A 21,114-nucleotide genomic window follows, 5' to 3' on the forward strand; every position below is an offset into this window, starting at 1 on the left:
AGCTGCTACTCTGGATGCTACGCTACTCTGGGGGCAATGTGTTGGTTTTTCTTTGCCTCTCACATGGCAGTGCTGCAGCCGTTAAATAATTTTTAACTCTACTGCACTGAGATGAGTGTCACTATACCACGGTGATCTCCATCTTTCAAATCAAGGAACTGCTGCCCCCACCTCTGGGTAACTGGTGCCTACTTTTTGGTGGCAGTTAAAAGCTAAAACACATCACCGTCATAGTCTTTCGTAAAATATTTAGACCTAAACACCCATCTTCTACGTCCTCCCAGTGTCGCCATTTATTGTCCACCATTGATTTTTTAGTTCATTGGCTTATTTTACAGCTCACCTCAAGAAATAGAAGTTGACGTCTCAGAGTAGGCACTCAATGGCTAAAACCTCTACCACAAGAACTGCATATGTCATTGTAGAAACTACAAATTGCATATAATGAGCTTCATATCTCCAAACCAAATTGACAAGTCTAGCTAATACCTACATAAGAATATCAAGCAGAAAAGGCAAAAGGAAAAATCTAGACCATAGCCCATTCCGAGACTTATGTTGAACGATGTGAATAAAAGTGTTACGAAACCAGCCTCTACCGTTCGAAATTCGAAAAGGCGCCCTTATAAATGGGGGATGGGGTTATAATATTCATCGTTGGTGATTCTCAGAACACGACATCGACGATCATGACTCTAAGAAGTTAATCGCTGGTATTTGTGGCTAGTTAGTTCTTCGACGCTAGTTCAATGAGTCATTAAAGAAATTTTTTGTGTCGTAATTAAAATATTATGTACTTAGTTAAGTAGGGGTGGGGGTCCTAAAAAGTTTTGAGACTAAACAATTGAACAGCAAACATGGCGACAGCCATGGATGAGCATGGTAAGAAAATAGTGTGTGAACATACCGGTCACCCCAATTAATTATGATTACTATCCAGAATAAAGTGAAATTAATGGTTTAAATAGTTATAATTGCTGGCTTTGAGGATTTTTGTTCTCTTCTACTAAGGCATGTTGGTGATTTACGTGACAGCTATTTCGTGTCAAGCACTATCGGAAGATATTGCGCCCAAATTTTCTGTTTGTTAACTAGTTCCATATTTCATGTGTAACAATCCCATACCCTTAATAGTTGTTGTTTTAAAATTTATGTTTCTATGTTTTACGTTGTTGCAGTTCATCAGTGGCAAATTGATGAAGTTTACTGATCTAGTATTGTGTAGGTTGATCTCGGCATGATTGTGTCAGTTTATTTTTGTGCGACAAGAAATTAAGTTTCCAAATATAGTTTGATGAAAGTCAAGTTATGTAGGTTTTGATCATCAATTGTTAAATAATGAAGAATTAAGACTACTATTCCAAATATTTCCCGAAGGTGATGTAGTCAGGAACCGGCAAAGACCTGAAGAGTACAAAGGATATTTAGCTGTTTTGGAACTTTCAGTACTTATAAAAGTCGGTAAGAATAGAAAAGTGGGACTGAGAATTGATATAACCAATGTTCTGAGGTCCATTCAGTTCTTACGGCTACCCCGGTGTCAGCAGATTATTGTAATAGCCGGAAAGACTTCATGCAATTGCCATTGTTATTGATTCATGTTGTTGGTAATGGGCAGGACTTACTTTTTAACAACTGTGGAAGTTATATCCATGTTTAGGTATTGTAGGAATATGATATATATGTATAATTGGTGTCCATTTACTTTATTTTTGTTCTTGAGGTAAAAGCCTGCGATCAAATAATTCTTCCGAATCATTTTCATGCTTAGTGAACTGTTTTTTTAATATTCTAAGCCTAAATGATCATTAGGATAGCAAGGCACACATGTGGTTCTAACATACTTAGTGTGTACCAAATTTCATTTGCCTTATTATATGGAGTGGTGGTTTTTAGGTGGCACAATTGATGATAAAGTTTTCTTATATTGGTAAAATTGGTGTGATCAGTACGTCTGTTTGAATATGTGGTTAATGACATTTTTATATTTTGTTGATTATTTAGTACTACTTGACGAAGTTGTGACAGCAGTTGATGTTGCTGACGATATTGATAAATTCCAAGGTGCAGTTTTCAAATATGTTCCAAGGGTGCTACCAATTTTGTCAAGCCAGAAGGATGGAATACGCAAAAAGGTATTTATCATCGGAGGAACGCCTGAATAGAATTCAGAGCACTTTTCATACTTTGGAGAAAAGTCGTATTTAGTCCACATCTATATTCACCTTTGACTTTGGTTTTCTCTCGCCTGTCTCAGTAATATGGTTCCTTGCAAGTATCCAATTACTTTTCTTGGCTCGTGGAAAAGGAAAATATGCTCAATATGCAATTTATGTTTGTGAATAACATTCACCTTGCATGCAATTGATCGCAACGAATCGTCTTATATTTGAGCCACCACCCCTATTAGTCACATAGTACAATGAATGGAAGCAATTTATCATGAATTAAAGTAGTGATTTCAGAATTGATCAATATTTTCACTCTGAAATTTTTTAGATATTTTCATGTTTCCATTTTGCCTGTTGAATTCTGTGGTGATATTTTCTTAAAATGAATATTTGTAACCGGAGATGATTTTTTGGTGGACTTTTAATTTCTTTATAAATCTACTCAATTTTTCTTTCACTGACGAGAATTGGTTAATTGCAACCCTAAATTTTTCCATGTAAAGCTCGCCTTTTTGTCTTGTCTTGCCATCTTTTCTTTGGACTAACTGGTGTTTCTATATATACCTCGTTTCTCACTGACTGGACTTTTAATTTTATCAGTCCAGATGACTGCTTGCCAGTCCCACCTACCGTTCTTGTTTTCTCCTAGCAGTCATCTAGTGGATTTTGTGTGGGCAGTCCTCTCTTCATCTCTAGTATCTATCCTTGAAAGTTTACCCCTCATTATACTCATAGTATTCTAATGATTTTGTTATTTTTGCCGTGGTAGTTTTTCTCTCTTGCTCATGGTCTGCCTTTACATGGCTTTATGTTACTTGCTGGCCGTTGACATTAGAGCCTTTGCGACAGGAATCTCGAGGCTGGACTGGCATTTCCTTTTTTGGGACTTCCTACAGATGAACAAAATCTTGTTGATGTCTTGCAGTCTTTACAGCAACGTCAACCTCACCCTCCCATATTGATGTCAAAGAGATTGTGTAATGCTCAAATTTCTGTTCAATTTTTCGTTCTATATTTCACTTCAGTGTTCCTTAGATACTGGCAATGGGAGTAATCTTGAAAAAGAAACTGGGAATAACCTAGAATTGAGCCGTAAAACCTGGAGTTTTGGCATATTAATTTTATTTTGCTGCAAATAATTTGTGAATAGTGGTGGAATAAATGACTTCTTAATTTTCCTAATTTAATTCATTATGAATGACTAAGTAATGGTTATATTAAGCTAGCAACTTTCTCTGTGATACTTTTTACATTCTGCTTCAATGTAAAAAAAGTCACATCTATGTATTTTGAAGGTGAACTTGTGCGTGGCTGAGTGTTGCATTGAGAAACAACAGCCTACGAATGATTGTATTACAAATGATGAGTATCCATTAGGTACTTACTACTTTGAGGGAGAATTCATGGTAAATACTCCATTTTATAATTTATTATTTTAATTAACGATATATACCTACTGATATTCTCCTGTATTATCAAGTAATGTATTTCCCAGCCCATAAGATGTACCCTGATATTGCAGGTTAGACGTTATGAAAAATGCTTAAACAGAAAAGGTCAAAAATATTTTGATGTTAACACTTCATGCAAAGAAAATCTAATTGCTACATTAAAAAATAAGCAGCTATGTATACATTACAAATGATTCCCCCTGGGTGTGATATTTCACAGATATATAATCGGCAAATTTGAAAAACAGGTATCCATAGACAGGTAACTAGTCTTTATATCTAGAAAATGTTAGGATCCAACCTGTAGTTATTAATGTGTAACTGCTTTCATAATCACTCTACTTACATACTTGAATTCCCCATTGTGTAATTTTTCATGAAAAAATAATTGACAAATTTGATAAACAGGCAACCATAGGCATTCATAATATCTGGAAAATTTCAAGATCCAACCTATTATTGTTAATGAGTAATTTCTGACAAAAATACATCAGAATTTGGCTGATTAAGCAGAAGTGAAATCCCCTCTTAAATGACTGAGCTCATGGCTTTTGACTCCTAGGGGGAGTTGTATCTAATTCCAAATTCAACATTGTCAGATTCCATATTGTTTCCATAAATGTTTATATTTGTATAGTATAAGTATTGCCAGTGTGTGCAACATAAACAGTATGGCTTTGTTCCTCATTAATTATTAGCAAAATGAGGTTGAATATGCTATACATTATTGTGTCTGAGCTGCAAGCTTTGCTCTTTATTCTTCAGTGTTAAAACAGTTTTGTATTCATTGGTCAATTGTAAAATTTAAAGACTTGCCATCAAATGAATAGAAATGGCCTTTAACTAATTTGGTGTTGATATTCGGTGAGGTTGTATTTTTAATCTTTTCAGCAAATGTTACTGTATCAAAGCCTCTTAGTTTTGTGCTTAAATTTTATGGAATTTTTATATTATTTTGCGGAATAGTTATGTTAAAGTATTGAAAATGTTTGAAAATGCATATCTTTGACCTCTTCTCTATCATGAGGTTAAGAAACTACCCCATCGCCCCATTTTTTTGTGCCTGTGCAATTATGTTAATGGCTTTTCCATCAAATAAAAGAAAAAGTTTCGTAATTATTTAAACGAGATCTGTAATTTCCAGTATTCTTTTTTTATATCCCAGGTGATGGAAGTGTTGCTTCATATCAGTAAAAGACTGAAGAGCGAGCCAAGTGTACAGCTGCCGGTTGAGGAGTTGCTCACTATTTTCAAGGATCCTGAATCTGACTCCTTTGTAACAGTAAGTGACCAGTATTTGTTATAGTTAGACAATAGGTCATTTTCAGGACTGAATGTTTAAAATATTTTGTTTATTTTGGTACAAATGTGAGAATTTTACAAGTGTATACCATTCTGGTAGGGTAAATATGTGTGAGGGTGAAAATAAGCCTCTTATGTTAGGAATTATATGCATTGATTTGCATGCCTTTCCCTAAGAACACCATAGAATACAGGCTGTAACCTGTAAATACCGGCTTATTCACAGAAACTCCAGAAAATGCCACAGCAGTGACTTCATTGGAGTCACCTACTGATGTGTACACAAATCTGAAAATTTTTGACCATAAATCAAGGGATCGAGGTTCAAATCTTGGCCAAGGTAAATTATTTTTTATGCTTTGAACAGTCTTTAACCCTTGCATTGGACTACAATGATTTAAAAAGTGTATAGTGAAAACTAGGCATTAAATGCAATTTAACAATTCTGCAAATGAAAATAATCTTTTGCAGATATGTGGTAAGTTCAAAGGCAGATTGGTTAGGTTTTAATGGGTATGGTGAATACAGAGGATAAGTTGGTTAATGTGTACTTAGTTTGTGCACAGACAAAAGTTTTTCCACAAAAAGTCACTCACAGCATGAATTTATAGCTATATATGCTCAGATAATGTAATTCCATGCCTGTGGAAGGGCAATGGATTGCATTTATTTTTTAATTTAGGATATTTTTGAGACCTTATACCATCACTTCTGGTAAGTATTACTTCTACCACTGGTATTACTTCACACGGCCTGTGATTCAACACATGTCATCTTCTCCTATAGTGGAAATCGCAATTGTTAATTATCAACTCTCTCCAATATGGAAAGTTTCCACGAAGTCCTATATGGCACAATAAACTTTCTTTTGAACATTCATGCATTTTCCTTGTGCATGCTGAAGCGCTAGCAGATGATCAGCACATCCTCTTTTGCGTAAAATCATATTGCACTCCCAATATTTTGTCCATACACTCTCGATCAACAATTTAATAAATACATTTCTCAATATACTCCAAAGAGTAATTTTTGTATTCCATCTTATTTCCTTTACCTTTGTACAAAAGTTGCATTCTTCCAGTCATCTGATAGAAATAAATTTTTCAAGCATAAGTTAAGCATAATGCAAGGTTAGCAATAAGTGAATAGCCCCCACACCTACTTATTTCTCTAAATATATGTTCTTAAGCCCATGCATCCAGCTTTTTGTTCATTGAAATTCATACTGCTTTTGCAATCTAATTTTCATGCGCCAACTTCCTTGCATTCATTGTCGCCACCTGATGCATTTGGCCCACATTCATACTCCACATCACTATTATACAAACTGTCAAAATACTTAAACAGTCTCAAAGTCTGTATTGATCCCATGCAATATCACCGCTTTTATTCCTTAATGTATTCTTCCCTTAGCCCTCTCCTTGCTTTGACCCTTTCACCCACATATGTATTTGAAACTTTAAGTGATTTTGTACATTCCCGGAAAGGCTTTGAATGCATAATTTTTAAATACATAAAGACCAATTATGCACATGGAAACTTTGTGCAGATGGACTATTTCCTTAATGCTATAGTTAATCAGGAAGATGATAAATGTATATTTTGTTTCTTTTTCTTTCAGAATTTCTCTCTCAACTACATAAAAATGGGTTATCCACGTTTGCCAATTGAGAAACGAGCCAAACTAGTGCCAAGTCTTCTTGAATCTCTGGATGGGAAACCTCAGTCACATCTGGATGGGTAATAAGCATTACCTGACATAGGCCTGACCATATCATTTTATAAATTATATTTCCTTATGTGATAATGACATTACCTATAATTTGATTGAGAATGGGATTTATCAAACTTCATATAATATTTATAATGAACTATTTCTTAGGATATTGATGCTGATCATACCAGTATTGGGAGAAGTGGATGTTCCCAGTGATCCTGAAGAAAGGTCTAAGGAGTTTGGGTTGCAGGATAAACCTGCTGTCAGCAAAGCCTTAACTAGTTTTGCACTTGACGTCCTTCTTCTGCCTTATGGGTGAGTTAGATTGTGAAAGTGTTTGAGTGAACATTTTCAATTTATTTGAAATGCATCCAAATTTATAGAAATTTCAGTAATTGCAGCCATTTTTGTAATTTGTGAATGCACATTTTTAAGTAATGGTTCTTTCAATTGTAAATTTAGCATTTCATTTCCTTATTTATATTATATCATGGGGGACATGGCAGTCCAGTGGGTAGAGCATTGGACTACTGACTGGAGGGCTCTGGTTTGATTCCAGGGGATACCTCTGGGCACCCTCAGCTTAACCCAAGTTTTTTCCAAGAATTTTTGGGAACCAGGTGTTCCTATGTGATACAGGGAAAGCATTTGACCCCATGCCCTGATGTGTTAATTTCACATGCTGTTGGGTATAGTACTAAGTGAGCTATACCCTCACGTATCTAACCAATCTTTGGGCTGATAATTGTGGTTTTTATATTATATTGCATGATTTAATGTTGAAATAGTTTTTATTAAAAGCAAAGTTTGCAAATAATAACTAATTTCTAGGATTCATCACCGAAACAAATCAATAGCATATGATCAATTGGCGCAATGGCTTTCTGGTGTTTCATTTATAATTGATTTCTGATGATTTATTAATGAGGTCTGCAGTGGCATCCATAATATCTGCTCTACAGTATGTTAGTTCCTTTGTATTCTTTCTACCCTTGTCAAACTTAATTTAATGTTTTGAAGGGGGAGTCACCTAAATCACTCATAAGTGAGTCATTAGTGTCTCAAGCACACCAGTTTTTCTTGCTGTGACTTAGGAACCTTTTAGTGGTCACATATTGTGGGATTAGTTGCTCCCAATCCTGATGATGGAACATCAAACAGAAACTTTACATCCTTGTAGATTAAGTACTCACGAGTTCTTTCCATCATATATTTAACTATCTAATTTTTGTATATTTTTTGTCTTCCAATAAATATTTTTGGATCCAAATGAGCTATACAATATAAAAGTGCGTACCAGACATACTTGTTTAATTAATATTTATCTGAGGTTTCATGAAACATTAGAAGATCTAACTGACATTGGCAAAAAATATTACATATAAAGCGCTTGAAAGCCAGTTTCAAGCATGATTTGAAATTTATATTTCAATTTGTCTTTGGGTAATTTGTTGCAGAAAGAGTGTGAGTCATCATGGAGTAGCTGTAATGGTGGAGAAAAAAATATTAAGAATCAAATACTAACTGATGAAACATTTTTTAATAATAGGGTAACTACAGCCAGTATACGTGCTATGCAGCGGTCATCAAGGTCTTCCTCCTTTAGAAACTCAGCACCTTCTAATTCGCAGCCACCTGCATTCACCTATGCTCCTCCAGGCATGAGCGAATACTCATTGAGAAGAGTTACTGGAGAGAATACTCTCTCCAAAGAGGAGCTAGAAAAAGTAAGCATAATGGATTACTCATATGTTGAATCAACTCTTGTGTTATGTTGATTTTTAAGTGAATTTGTTTTGCTTGCTATTTTTTCTTATTTATTTCTCTTGAATAAATCAATGTAACAAGCTCCAACAATCTCATATGCCTGTGATTTTCTAATAATAGAATATTACTTTTATGAAATTCCCCTGTGTTTTCATGACTAAAAAGTGATAATGCCCATGTTGCCCTGTATTTTATGCACCTCATTGTCATGTTTCCTGCTTTGTGCATTTTTCACCTTCTGCTTTTTCTGATACAATGTACTGTGAAACTTTGATTTTATATTTTTGAAGTGACCTATGAAAAAGGAAGTAAGAACTGAAAATGGATATAACGATTTGATTTTTCCGAGGTAGACAAAATTTTCCGGGGCATTCCCTGTTTTTGTGTTTATACTATTGCATGAAGAACTCCATTAATCCATGGGAACTGTGAATAGTATTTTCATTTGAATATGAAAATTCCTGAATGCAGAAGTTTTCAATTAATTGAACATGAGATGTTGAAATAATGAAGACTATTGGAATTATTTTCTTTTAAGCATTCATACCTCAATACTGAGAAAATATTTTTTTGTGTGCATTCATACCTCAATACCTGGAAAAATTTTGGCTGGACTTGCTCAATACTAGCAATATCAAGTTAGAATATATAGTCCCTAAAAAATACTGTTTGTTGATAAACCAAATGCAAATAAAATATATAGTATAGTAGAGTTGTAGATTACTGTTAAAACAAGAAAGGAAATTATCGCTTTCTGAAGTACTTAAATTTTTGTTAAAAAATTATTGTAACAACCTCTTTTAAATTATACTTTTGGTTCGAAGACAAAATTCTGGAATAGTATTTATGTAATATCCACTACATGCATTGTTTCAGGTAGTAACATCTGAAAGTAGTGTGATAATGATTATATCAAATTAATTATAAAGTAAGACCAACAAGATATTTGTCCTGGGAAACCTGAATAAGTTTGGGAACATTGAAATAAGAAATTTTTATAATAAAAGATTTTGTTTTTGTGGATGAGTAACTCTTGAATATAATCGTGGGAGATTCTGTGGTCTCTTTTATTCTCCCCAGTGTCCACGCAGTAGTAAATTTATGGTGCAGGTGGTGAGAATGGCTTTTTATTTTTCAGACGAAACTTGATGTCCTGAGTTTTCTTTCATCTGGAGTTCTTCCTCTAGAGGACATAATAACTCATCTAATTGTTGGTTCTGCGGACCCTTCTGAAGCTGTGTCGCAATCAGCTGGCATTGTGTTAACAAGTGCTGTTAGGTTAGTTGATACTATATATATATATATGTATATGATAATTTTTAGTTTACTTGTTGTGTTCTTCAAATTTTCTGTCATGTCTTGAGATGAAAACTGTAAATTTGATTTTCATAATATTATATTTAGATTAGTGCTGTCAAAGCTTCTATGGACAGGTGTTGAAAGATACTTCTACCTCAGTTCAGGAGCATTTAGAAATTCAGGTTCAATATGTATCACTCTTCCTAGGTTATGATTTTTCTACCTTGGCAACTTTGTCCTTCCTCCGAGTTACCCAATTCCCTCTACCCATTATCCCTATCTGAATAACAGGTTCTCAAATGCATATTCCTGATGACATTAGTTCAGTGAAGAGGAGGAATTCAAACTGGAATTTGAAAAACCATTGTTTTTGGGAAAGCTATATCTTGAAATCTTGGTTTTCACTGCTTGAATTTTTTCATTGCTACTAATATATGTAGATGGATGCTATGTATGGTTTTTCTTATGTCTTGGGTAAAAAAGTTGTAGCTTTCACTTTTGGGTTTACTTCAATTCATTAATTACGAGCATTGTGAAAACTGAAATTTTACTGTTAAGCATTGCTGCTAATTCGATTTCTTTGTTTGTTATTTCCTATTGAGAGTTTCAGTAGTGCATTAAAAAGAGAACCATAGCAGACAGATCTATTGAACTTGTGTCCTACTAAAGTTGGAATTTATCTTGTTGCCTGAACTATTTTAAAGTTTAGAAAAGCAAAGACGTGCAAATGTATGCAAACAGTTTGAAAAAACTTCATGTTTTAAATTTATTGGAAAAACTATTGGAAGTCTGGTATTTTTTTTAGATTAAAGGGAATGTTGTAAATGTCGCAATTATATGGATATGCATATTGCAAAAATGTATTCCCCCAAAACATTATATCTGGGGATATAACATTAGATCAAGATATAGGGTTATCAAGAAAAGGGGTAGAAAAAAGTGGTGGAAATAAAATTACGACAGTGTACCCACATTAGTTGAAAAAAGTTTTAAGAAGATTGGGTTCTCATCTGGATAATACCTAATCAGGCGAAGCCATATTTTTTGGTGAGATGATGAGAAGTGAGTTGGATGATGAGGAAGGTGATTCAAGGATATTTATTCACACCTCGCCGTATATCAAACATAAAATGTGTACAATTCTGTGAATTACATTTCATAATCCCTGATGTCCAAACCTCTAATAACAGAACTTTTGAACTGAAGTTATAAAGTATGTAGGTTTTAAAACCAAGTTAACAAAACTTTATTTTATTCAATACAGGAAAATTAAGTTCAACACACCCTCAGTTGTTCAACCATTGTATCAGCTTTTCCTAGGAACTGCGAGGGATCGTTTTGTTACATCCAATACATCTAGTCTACCGTCATCATCATCTCGAAATGGATCCACAGGTTCTCCTTCGTCGTGTTTATCTTGTTTGCCCTTCACTTTGCCTGAGCCTTCATCATTACCTCCTCCCCCTACAAAAGCTGACCTTCAAACTACTCCTGCAGATTTTAGGCTTCGCCTGAGTTTGCTGCCATATATTTGCCGCTCACAAGGCTCAGGAATAATTTATCCAGATTGCCTGCAGGTTAGTATGCAGACCATAGTTTGTGTTTTGTATCAAATATTGATCATGCACTGAAATATATTTTCAATTTTTTGAAATGAATTATTTATCAGGCAATAGAATACAATGAACAGTAGTTTTTTCCCTCAATGGGTTTTACTTGCCATGTATGAGGTCTGTTCAAAAAGTATTGCGACCTTTGTGTTTCTTCAAATAGTATTTATTTATTCATGAATATCTATTTGGTCCCCTTCAAAGTAATCCCCGTTAGATATTATACACTTGTGCCAACGTTTTTTCCAATCCTCAAAGCACTTCAAAAAATCATTTTTTGTGATCTTGTTGAGCTCCTCCTTTGGTGCGGTCTTTATCTCATCAATTGTAGCGTAGCATAGTCATTTCATGGGTCTCTTCAGTTTCGGGAACAAGAAAAAGGTCACTGAGGACCAGATCTGGGGAATATGGTGGCTGCGGCATCATTTGTGTGTTGTTTTTGGCCAAAAAATTGCACACAAGTAACCATGTGCATGCAGGGGCGTTATCATGGTGCAAAAGCCAATTTTTGTTCTTCAAACAAAGCCGGACGTTTGTGGCGGGTCACTTTGCGCAAATTGCTTCGCGCCACAGCTTTCAAATATTAACAGAACATTCCAAATGGCCGAACTTTTTGGCATAAGTGAGAGACATAGTACCAACATAACGTATTGTCAGCAACCTAGTCACAAACCTCCTAATTTATGGTGGTTTCAGTATCAAACTCCCAGGGGTTGGGATGGTGTGGTGGCTAACGTACTGGCTTTCCACGCAGATGGCTGGGGTTTGAATCCCAGAGGAGGCAGATAATTTTCAGCAGTATCCTGAACCCCACTTGTGGTGCTCTGTGGAGGGCACTTGGTGTTAGTACGCCGTCCGTCAGATGGGATGTTAAGCTGTGGGCTCCTTCTGTTAAGAGTAGGCTAATGCTGATGCCGACAATGGTTTCTCTCCTCCTGTCATCCTTTCCTATCCATCCCTAATGGTGCCAGTGACTTCACCTGTCGGTCGCCTCCCCTACTACTATCTAAACACCCAGCCAAGAGCTTCTGAAATTCCAAAGAAACTGCGGGAGATGCCGCAACAGTAACTTTAAACAGAGTCATCCGCTAATGTGCATTTCAATGCAACAATTTCAGAGTGTAAAAATCATTCGCCTTGACTGAAGGCGAATGATTTTTACACTCTGAAATTGTTGCATTGCTTCTGAAATTGTTGATTGTAGGGCAAACCAGAGTTTTTATTTCAATGTAATTACTAAAGCAAGATTAACAATCTCTACGATTTAATGATGTATGTGATGCCCCGTTTCATAGTTTTTAAAATTTCGTTTGATGGTTAAGTCTTTCTGATTTGTAATTGGTAAAATGTTAAGTTCAAACTTCTCCCTCCTCACCATATTTTGTGATATTTGGATAATCCCTTATTTGTTTCAGATTGAATTTTCTTCTTCTCTTATAGTTTTGTTGTTTTTTTTGCAGATAGTTTATGATAGCCTATATTCACCAGACTCCAACTTGAAACTGAAATTCATTGCCCTAGAATTTGTCATTGTCATCATTTGTGAGTGAGTAACAAAATTTTCAAAGCATCAAATATCAAATTTTTGAATGGCATTTATTACAAAGTGTGCATTTTCCTAGTTCCAGTGCATCAAAGCTGCAGACCGTTGGTAGTGTACTTCTGTCGTGCCTTCTTAAGTTGATTGTTTCAGAGGTAAGTGGAAGGGTGAAACCAAATTTGGCCCAGTGAAATACATGTAAATTCTGATGTAACAAACCCAACCCATCTGAGGCATGGTGAAATAACCTTGTTACTTATGACACATGTTCTTGTTATTGAACTAGTGCAGTTACTGAGGTCAGCCTCTAAAAATTGTTAATATTTATCTATTATAATGATTCATGCAATAAAAATCAGGCCAAGTCATGAAAGTGAACAATAATTCACATTAATAGTTAATTAGTTTATTGGTTAAAAGTGCAGTAAACCATTAACTAATCTGAATCCAGTTGATCCGAATACAATGGAGCCTCATACGATGAGCCTAATTCATTCTGCAATCTTTCTCGTGAAGGGAAACACACGTTCAGTGAAACAACTTTTTCCATGTAAATTAATGTAAAATACGATAATGTGTTCCATTACAAAAATAAATATGTGCAAGGTTTATTCGAAGAGAATTATCTGCACATTTTTTAGGATAGTGGATCATGTTCATCTCTTTTTCTGATGTGGAAAGAAGCAACTGGGAATGCAAACTCTATTTGTAAAAGCAAAAAAGAATCAAAATAAATTGCTTATTATTTATGATGCATACGTTATTCCTTTTTACTATAAAGCTGTCTAGAGACCGTGACCTCCACATAAAATTTAGTTTGCTGTTTTGGAATTAGCACTTTTTGAAGGCCCATAAAGTTACTGAATGATAAACAAGCTGAGGTATAATTTTGAAATTGCCACTTGTATTTGTGCAAAATAGCAGCATCAGACAGCCTTTAAATTAACTTGTGGCTGGGCAGTGCCATCTTTTCTATTGTCATGTGAACAAATATAGGTTTGCATCTGCTGCTACGAACCATCTGGGACTATGATCCCGGAGAGAAACACACTTATACACTGCCTAAAGATATTACTCGCCTATGAGTCTTTACTGTGTCTTTTCATTTTAAATTTTCTTCATAGTAATAAGCCACTTCACGGCCAGACGGATCTCTTTCTCCGTCCTCTAAGTTATTTTAGTATCATTTTATCCGCTTTACGGTCTTGCTGTCACCTGCTTCCTCTTGCCCAAGTGTAATTTCCTGCTGTGGGTAATGGGCGACCCTCGCCTCCGCTTCCTTTTTGTACCACTCTATGCTCAGAGTGTGCCGGTGGGCTGTTAGTGCTCTTAGTGAAGTACTTTTTTTTCTTTTGTAAAAAGCCTTTCCCTGTCGGCTCTCCTTTCTTGTTAGATTAAGAATTCATATTTTATTCCTAGTTTTAAGTTTCACTTTCTCGCAAACCACACTTCCACCTCAGCCATGTTTCTTTCTTCAATGCCGTGCGTTTCTTATGTACAATGACCGGTAAAGGTGGGACTTCACACACCGGGATGGTTTATACTTGCCCGCTTGGGCAGTCAATGAACTTTTGTTTGTATAGGTTTGCTTCAGCATCATCTTCCACAAGAGATCCATTTCGCACAATTGAAAACCTGTTGGGGCAGGTAGCCCTCTGAAACTATCAGCTTCTTGAAGTCACCGATGAAGTTCTCTGCTGGCTTTGACTCAGAGCTTGCTGCTTCTCAATGCCGTTGATGCCGGTTCTTCTCGTAAACTTCTCCTGCCATGCAAAGCTCCCCCTAAATACCTTTTCAGCCATGGATGACATCTTATTAACGAGGTTGACGAAAATAATTTCCTCCATTTAACAAATGATATTCTCATTTATGGTGTCATATGGAAATTGCTTTTTGTTGTGTGATGAGAAGCAACCTTTTAACATCATTGAGAATACGTAATCATTGCATGGATATTCTTGTCACTCTCTTTGAAGCTTCTATCTACTTTATTTTGTCCGTGTTCTTGAACAAAATGCAAATCATTGATGTCGATCGATTGTTGATGTGCGTTCTAAATCAGCCATGCTCACACCTTGTTCCGGATTGTTGGTGATTTTACTTTTCATTACTACTGTTATTTTTATTGTCTTATGGCTTTCTTCTTACAGATTTTACGTCAAGGTCATTTTTAAAAATATGCGCAAAATATTATTAAACTTTGTACAAAAAAATCTAATAATATGTTTGAACATAAGTTTGGAAAAAATTGTGATCACTGGCAATTTATATATGCTAGTGAAACGAGTGCTAAACACAAACTGAAGTAACAGGCATGAAATCGATCTGAGATTTCCCCTCTCCTCGTCACTTGCTATGCAAAAAGTTGCTTTTTGAGCGGATCATTTTCGGGGCCAATATTTTTGCTGGCAATGGGAATTACTCGCTGTGCTAGGTGCTTGCTAAGTGAGGTTCCTCTGTACCCACTTAATCGATGCAGACTCAGGCCATGTATTGGAGGTTGACCTCCAATGAGATCACAAGGTGGCCAAAAATTTCATTCACTGATGGCTGAATATGATTGACAATTATGTCAATGATGTATTGCTGGTGGAATGCTCCTGATCTGGAGAGTTTGGCCAGAAAGTACTCAATTTTTACAAAATAAACCGAAGGTCTTTGGGCAATAATAGCAGAAAGGAAAGGGTCTCTATACTTCAGTGTGCAATTGCAGATGATAGCCACATGTTGAAGTATTGTTAGGGTAAAATTCTATAACCTTAAGCTATGAGGAAAAAAATTAATGAACTCCCTGTACTTAATAGGCATTTGGCAAATGCATGGTTTACTAGAGGTATCATAATGGATTGGTTCTAAATTTACTTTGTTCCTTTGTTGTGAAATACCAAATTGATGATATGGAAATAGCAAAGGATAAGAGAAAAGCATTTCAAATTTTGGACAATCCCTTCCATCCTGACGTTGACAATTTGCACAGTGGGGATTGCAAGATTATAGGTGCTTTGCTTTGTCCAGAAATATTTATTATAATTATTTCAGCTGATGTATCAAGCAATTGCTTACAAAAGGTTGCCCTGGCAAATGTTTTAAAAGTGCTACGGTGAAGTGTTGATGAGATCGAAGGCAGAGTGGGAGGAAACAACATCGAATATAAAATATGAAGTATTGTTGTATAGTATTGCACTTCAACTAGGCCGATTCTTGCAGGGAGGTGAAACAGTTCAATATTGCAACTGTATGGAAAAAGATGTACGATTTCTACTTAATATGATTTGAACCTGATGATTGTCTGGCATTAGAACTAAGCAACTTCAAAGAAGCAAGTGAAGTAAAATAAGTAAATTTTTCATAAAATTTCCTATTTCTTTCCATGTATGTCTACAGCCTAATACATCATGTGCCAATGATGAAATGTAAAAAGTCCATATGCATGTGTGTTTATGACAACAATGAAATATTTTTTCTGTGTGCTTAAAAATAATTAAATTTTCTCTTCTCATACTACTTTGTAAAAGTCAACATAATTTGGGGTGAATAAAAATCATTTACAGAAAGTGACATTAGTTACTAGCTTTTAAATTTTGGTAAAATAGTTATATAGCAGAGAAATTCTTCAAGGAATTATCTTAACATGACTACAGTGTTGTAATATGTATTATTTAACTCACTATACTATTTAATTATTACTATTTTATTAATAATTATCATCATAGCGATCATGAAAATGGAAACAAATACTCTCACACTGTAATTCATTAGTCACTTCATTTGAATGTAGAATCCTGTAATTTTATATAAAAACTTGAAGAATTCAGTTGCCATTAACTAGATCAGCTGTCACATTGAAAACTGTCTGTTGTTATATCCCTAAATATTCCATCACGATTAAGTTATCTGGCACAATTTTCAACAGATACAGTCATATCTATTAAATAGCATCCTGAGTGATTCGCTTAATTGGTGTAAATTGATTAAGTAAATGGGATAATATCATAAAGTGGATTGTAATGCATTATCTGTGTAGATTGAAGTTACTTATGAATAACTGACAATATTTCTGAGGACATTCTGTGATGTATTTTATTTAAATACAATAATCCCAACTCTTAATAAGATATTTTTACATTTAAGGCTTCCTGTTCATTATATAAAGTTATTTTAAGTCATCTGTGATTAAGTGTGCACAAGAATAGTGGTTAAAAATATTCTGTGGGTTGACATGTGTCAAATCTCCAATTAATATGGATTTTGCTCAATCCAGACAACCTCTGTCCCCATGTAGTTGGGATCAGTGAGGGGTTTCTGTGTGTGTACAGGTATATTCAATGCCATGAACTGAAAATTAGGGAATTAGTTTGATGTTAAAATATATTGTTTATTTTCAATTTAAAACAAAAATATAAATCTCAAATTACTTAATTTTTCACTCCCTTACTCTGTGCCTAAGTGGTACCCGATAAAAATATAGAAACAATGTCACTCTCATGTGTTCAAAAATTAAAATTGTTTTATTATTTAGGCAACAAATGAATGTGTACATAATGTAGAGCAAAGTTGCGTTTTACTGTCTATTGAATCTAATATGTGTTGTACTAATAATGTTATCCATATGCTGAAGTATGTGGAATATAATTAGGAATTGAGTGTACTGACTTATAGGTACTCAAATTTAATCATGCAATCCTAATTCCATCTGTATAAAATTCATGTCTAGATATAGAAATGAAGTTTTTGATTCTCTTTATCGTTCATCCTTTTAATTTTGATTGTTTTAAAGGGAATGGAAATCAAATTACTGGCCTATCTTGCTGTTGGAGAACTGGGAGTACGAATGCCTAGCCTGGTTAACAAAGATTTGGCCCTTCTCTTTACATTCTTTGAGGCTCTGGACAAGGTAATCATTTAATATTTAATATCTATTTTGGCCAGTAATCATTAGTGATAATAAATACCTGTATCATATTGAAACTGATTTTTAAGTTTTTATTGGATGGTAAATTTACATTTCTGTAATGAAAAAAATGTTTACTGTTCTTAAAGGCTTAATTTTCCACCTGTAAAAGTAAACAGCCCTTGCAAATTAAAATTAATTGGATTAATTAATGTAGACCTTTTAAAGTTTCATTGTAGCTTTACTGGAGCAAACTGTAAAAGTTAAGAATATATTTTTGTGATGCACTACAGAGTGACCACAGTCCTTAGAAACAAGGAACTCTTCAGTCTACTATCTTACTGGAAACCAGGAATTCTCCTTCATTTGGAGATATTTTGGAATTTCTGTATGAATTTCCTTGATTTTTTGTTAAGTATGTGGAATTATCCCAGGGTCAATGCTTTCCCTTTAAATTTTGTTGTAGTTTTAGGATTGTCTTTAAATCAAGAAATTTTTAGGATGGAAAAGTCTTCATGCCCTGAGAAAGCATGCAATCATTATAGAACAATCTTTGGTGATGACATTGCTTGACATTTGTATGATTATGTACCAGATGCAGTGAATCCTTTGATTTAGGATAACTTTCCTGTGACTTAATCTCCTGTTAAATTAATTGGATTAGATCCAGTTACTCACTTCGGGAAATGAACTATTTTTGATCCGGGAAAACAGAAGGAAGGAGGGGCAGAACTCTTCCTTTTTCTCTTTTTGTATTTCCAAATGAGTGGTACATAACCTTTGATGAATTTCTTTGACATATTTCATTATAAACCTAAGCTGGGAAAATATTTATGCATTTTTATTCAATTTGCATTAAAATTGTCGTCAATGTGGCATAGCATTATCTGGTGTCCCCAAACCAGAATCTGTGTTTAATAAAGCAAGCAGAGGATTAATAAATCAATCTAGGGGGTTAAAAACCCTTATTAATTGAATATATTAGTGTGATCACTAGTGCAACTTCCTAATAGAATGAAATGTAGAATGAATGACTATGTTTTGATCCTTGCAGATGGAAGAGTATATAGTTATCATTAGATGCATACAGAATAATAAAAAGTTAATAAAATAAAAAAATATAAGTATTATTATATTGGCAATTTAAACTTATGTTCCATTTATAAATACTGAAAAAAGTTTTTCTTGATAGACTGAAAGTTTATTATAATAATTATCAATGTCATTCTAACTAATCATTTATATCTCTTATAAAACTTTTATCATGTAGAAATATTGACAATTTTGCAGATTTGTTGAATTAATTAATGAGAAGAACATTATTAACCTATTGTTGCCTAAATGATATCAAATTATTTGGTCATCCTACTATCTCCTTGCAGTTTTAATAAATAGTTAATATTTGCATTATTTGATCACTGTGTTACAAAAACAGTGAAATTGTTCAGTTTTCATAACAATTGGTTTTGTACCTACTCAATTCTGTCCATGTTAATCTAAGAATATGTAATTTGTAATTTAATTATTTTGCCATTAATTATTGTTCTTAACTTTTCATCTAATATCTGAAAATTTAAGATAATATCAGTTTTTTATGGGTGTAATACAATTTTATGGAGATGAATTTAAACCACCTGTTTCAATTAGTTTGATGTAATCAATGCTGTGAAATATCACTCAGGGAAAGGGTAAGTGGACATGTATTACTTCAGTGGAGGAAATAATTCAATAGCATCATAAAGACCATTGTAGAATAATTGAAATACATCTGACTAGAATATTAGATAACGCACTGGCTCAGTTTTGTATTCAAAATATGCATTGATACTCTGAAAATCACTTCAAAGGATATCTTTCAAGCATATAAAGAAAAATAATAATCAACTCTATGAGGAAAAAAATCTAAAGGCACTAAATGGTTAACAACAGCAATTGGTTTAGTTGGATTATCATTAATGAAATCTTATTACTCATTTCGATTAGTCTACTGATCAAGTTAGGTTTTCAGTAGATCCATCACCTACCAACTGCTTTATTTATAACCTCCACCTTGTGTTTCTTTTCCATTATAACTGCATGAGATAAATAATTGAATTGGTTTCCCATTGCTTTCCTCAATGCAGTTTTTAAACACTGTGACACCATCACTTTAAATGACTGTCCCACTGGGATCAGATGCCTTTGCAACTGCCTCACTGAGGAACAGACTCTGTGCAGACTATCTCTTGTTTGACTTATACCCTTCTACCTATCTGGTATGGGTGGTCCTACTGAGAGCAGTTATCATTAGTCCAACCAACCCTGCGCATTAGGCTATATGAACATGCCCTGCATCCATGTCAAGGTGATGCTCTTTGGGTGGGGGGGGGGTAGTCGAAACAAAGCCAACCATATTATTTTGCACATTAAAGATATGACTGTATAGCTGCAAGTTATTAATTTTGTCTTGGGAGTACTGTACTGAACATTAGGTGGAATGAAACCAGATGTTGAGTTTTTAGGAAAATAGTATTAACCCTTTGCACTCGGGTGCTTTTTTCTCGATTGCCTTAGTCTACTCTGGATTCAATTTTTTAAATGCCCCAAATTAGCTAAGCATGGCACTAGAATGAAAAACTGGAGTTTCTTTTCATGCAAACTTATTTATTTGCATTTTTTGACAGAATTATTGTTAACTTCATTGATAAACCATAATTTAAGCTCTATAATTTTTCATGGTATGATATTTTTGGAAGCATTCACCAACATGAAGACCTGGTTTACATTCACACATCTCACAGATATATATCGTCTCTCTTCTCCCTCCTTTGATTTTTCGGTCAGAGCAAACCGCACAGTCTTTATGTTTTTTGTTAGGGTGAGGTGTGATTATATGGAGTTTTCCATCTAAACGTTGCTCTATGTTTGTGGATGTAATCTAACCGTGGACGTTTGTGTACCATCTCAGAATTCTCCAAAGAGATTGTGTACTAGTTTCTTAACAAATTTCACATGCGAGATCGGTTTTTCATTTTTTCTTTGTTGGCATTCTTTATACAATATAAATGAATTTACAACACTGACCTGAAGCCCCCAGAAAAACAATTTATGCCACCATTTTAGAGTTTTCCTCATGAAACAGCTGCTTTCTAATTCTTTGGAATACTTATCCATCGTGAGGAGGGGAAAATCGTTCAGAATGAGCAACTAATAGCTGGCAAAGCATTCGTCCAAAGGGAAAGCATCTGTTAGAAGAGAATCCTTTGCCATTAGTGAAAACACCTGCGTTATGCTTCTAGAAACGTAAGTAAACCTCGGAGACTAAGATAAGGAAGGTTTTTTTACCACAGGAGGATGATGCAACCTCAAAAAAGCACAACTCTAGGA

General features: G+C 34.6%; 1 protein-coding gene across 2 annotated transcripts in view; it reads left to right on the plus strand.

The window, feature by feature from the left end:
• Positions 1-855: 855 nt before the first annotated feature.
• The window catches only part of LOC139697423 (proteasome adapter and scaffold protein ECM29-like), a 42,927-nt gene continuing 22,668 nt past the window's right edge, over positions 856-21,114 (plus strand). For both annotated transcript variants that reach the window (XM_071596122.1, XM_071596124.1), the window contains exons 1-11: positions 856-882; positions 2,005-2,135; positions 4,788-4,904; positions 6,546-6,664; positions 6,807-6,956; positions 8,191-8,368; positions 9,547-9,686; positions 10,972-11,284; positions 12,778-12,863; positions 12,940-13,012; positions 17,635-17,751. In XM_071596122.1, coding sequence (XP_071452223.1) covers positions 858-882; positions 2,005-2,135; positions 4,788-4,904; positions 6,546-6,664; positions 6,807-6,956; positions 8,191-8,368; positions 9,547-9,686; positions 10,972-11,284; positions 12,778-12,863; positions 12,940-13,012; positions 17,635-17,751 — 1,449 coding nt within the window. In that variant the 5' untranslated portion in view covers positions 856-857. The remainder of the gene's footprint in view (positions 883-2,004; positions 2,136-4,787; positions 4,905-6,545; positions 6,665-6,806; positions 6,957-8,190; positions 8,369-9,546; positions 9,687-10,971; positions 11,285-12,777; positions 12,864-12,939; positions 13,013-17,634; positions 17,752-21,114) is intronic.

This window comes from Hetaerina americana, unplaced genomic scaffold, assembly GCF_022747635.1.
Source record: "Hetaerina americana unplaced genomic scaffold, ioHetAmer1.1.p SCAF_76, whole genome shotgun sequence".
Lineage (NCBI taxonomy): Eukaryota > Metazoa > Arthropoda > Insecta > Odonata > Calopterygidae > Hetaerina > Hetaerina americana.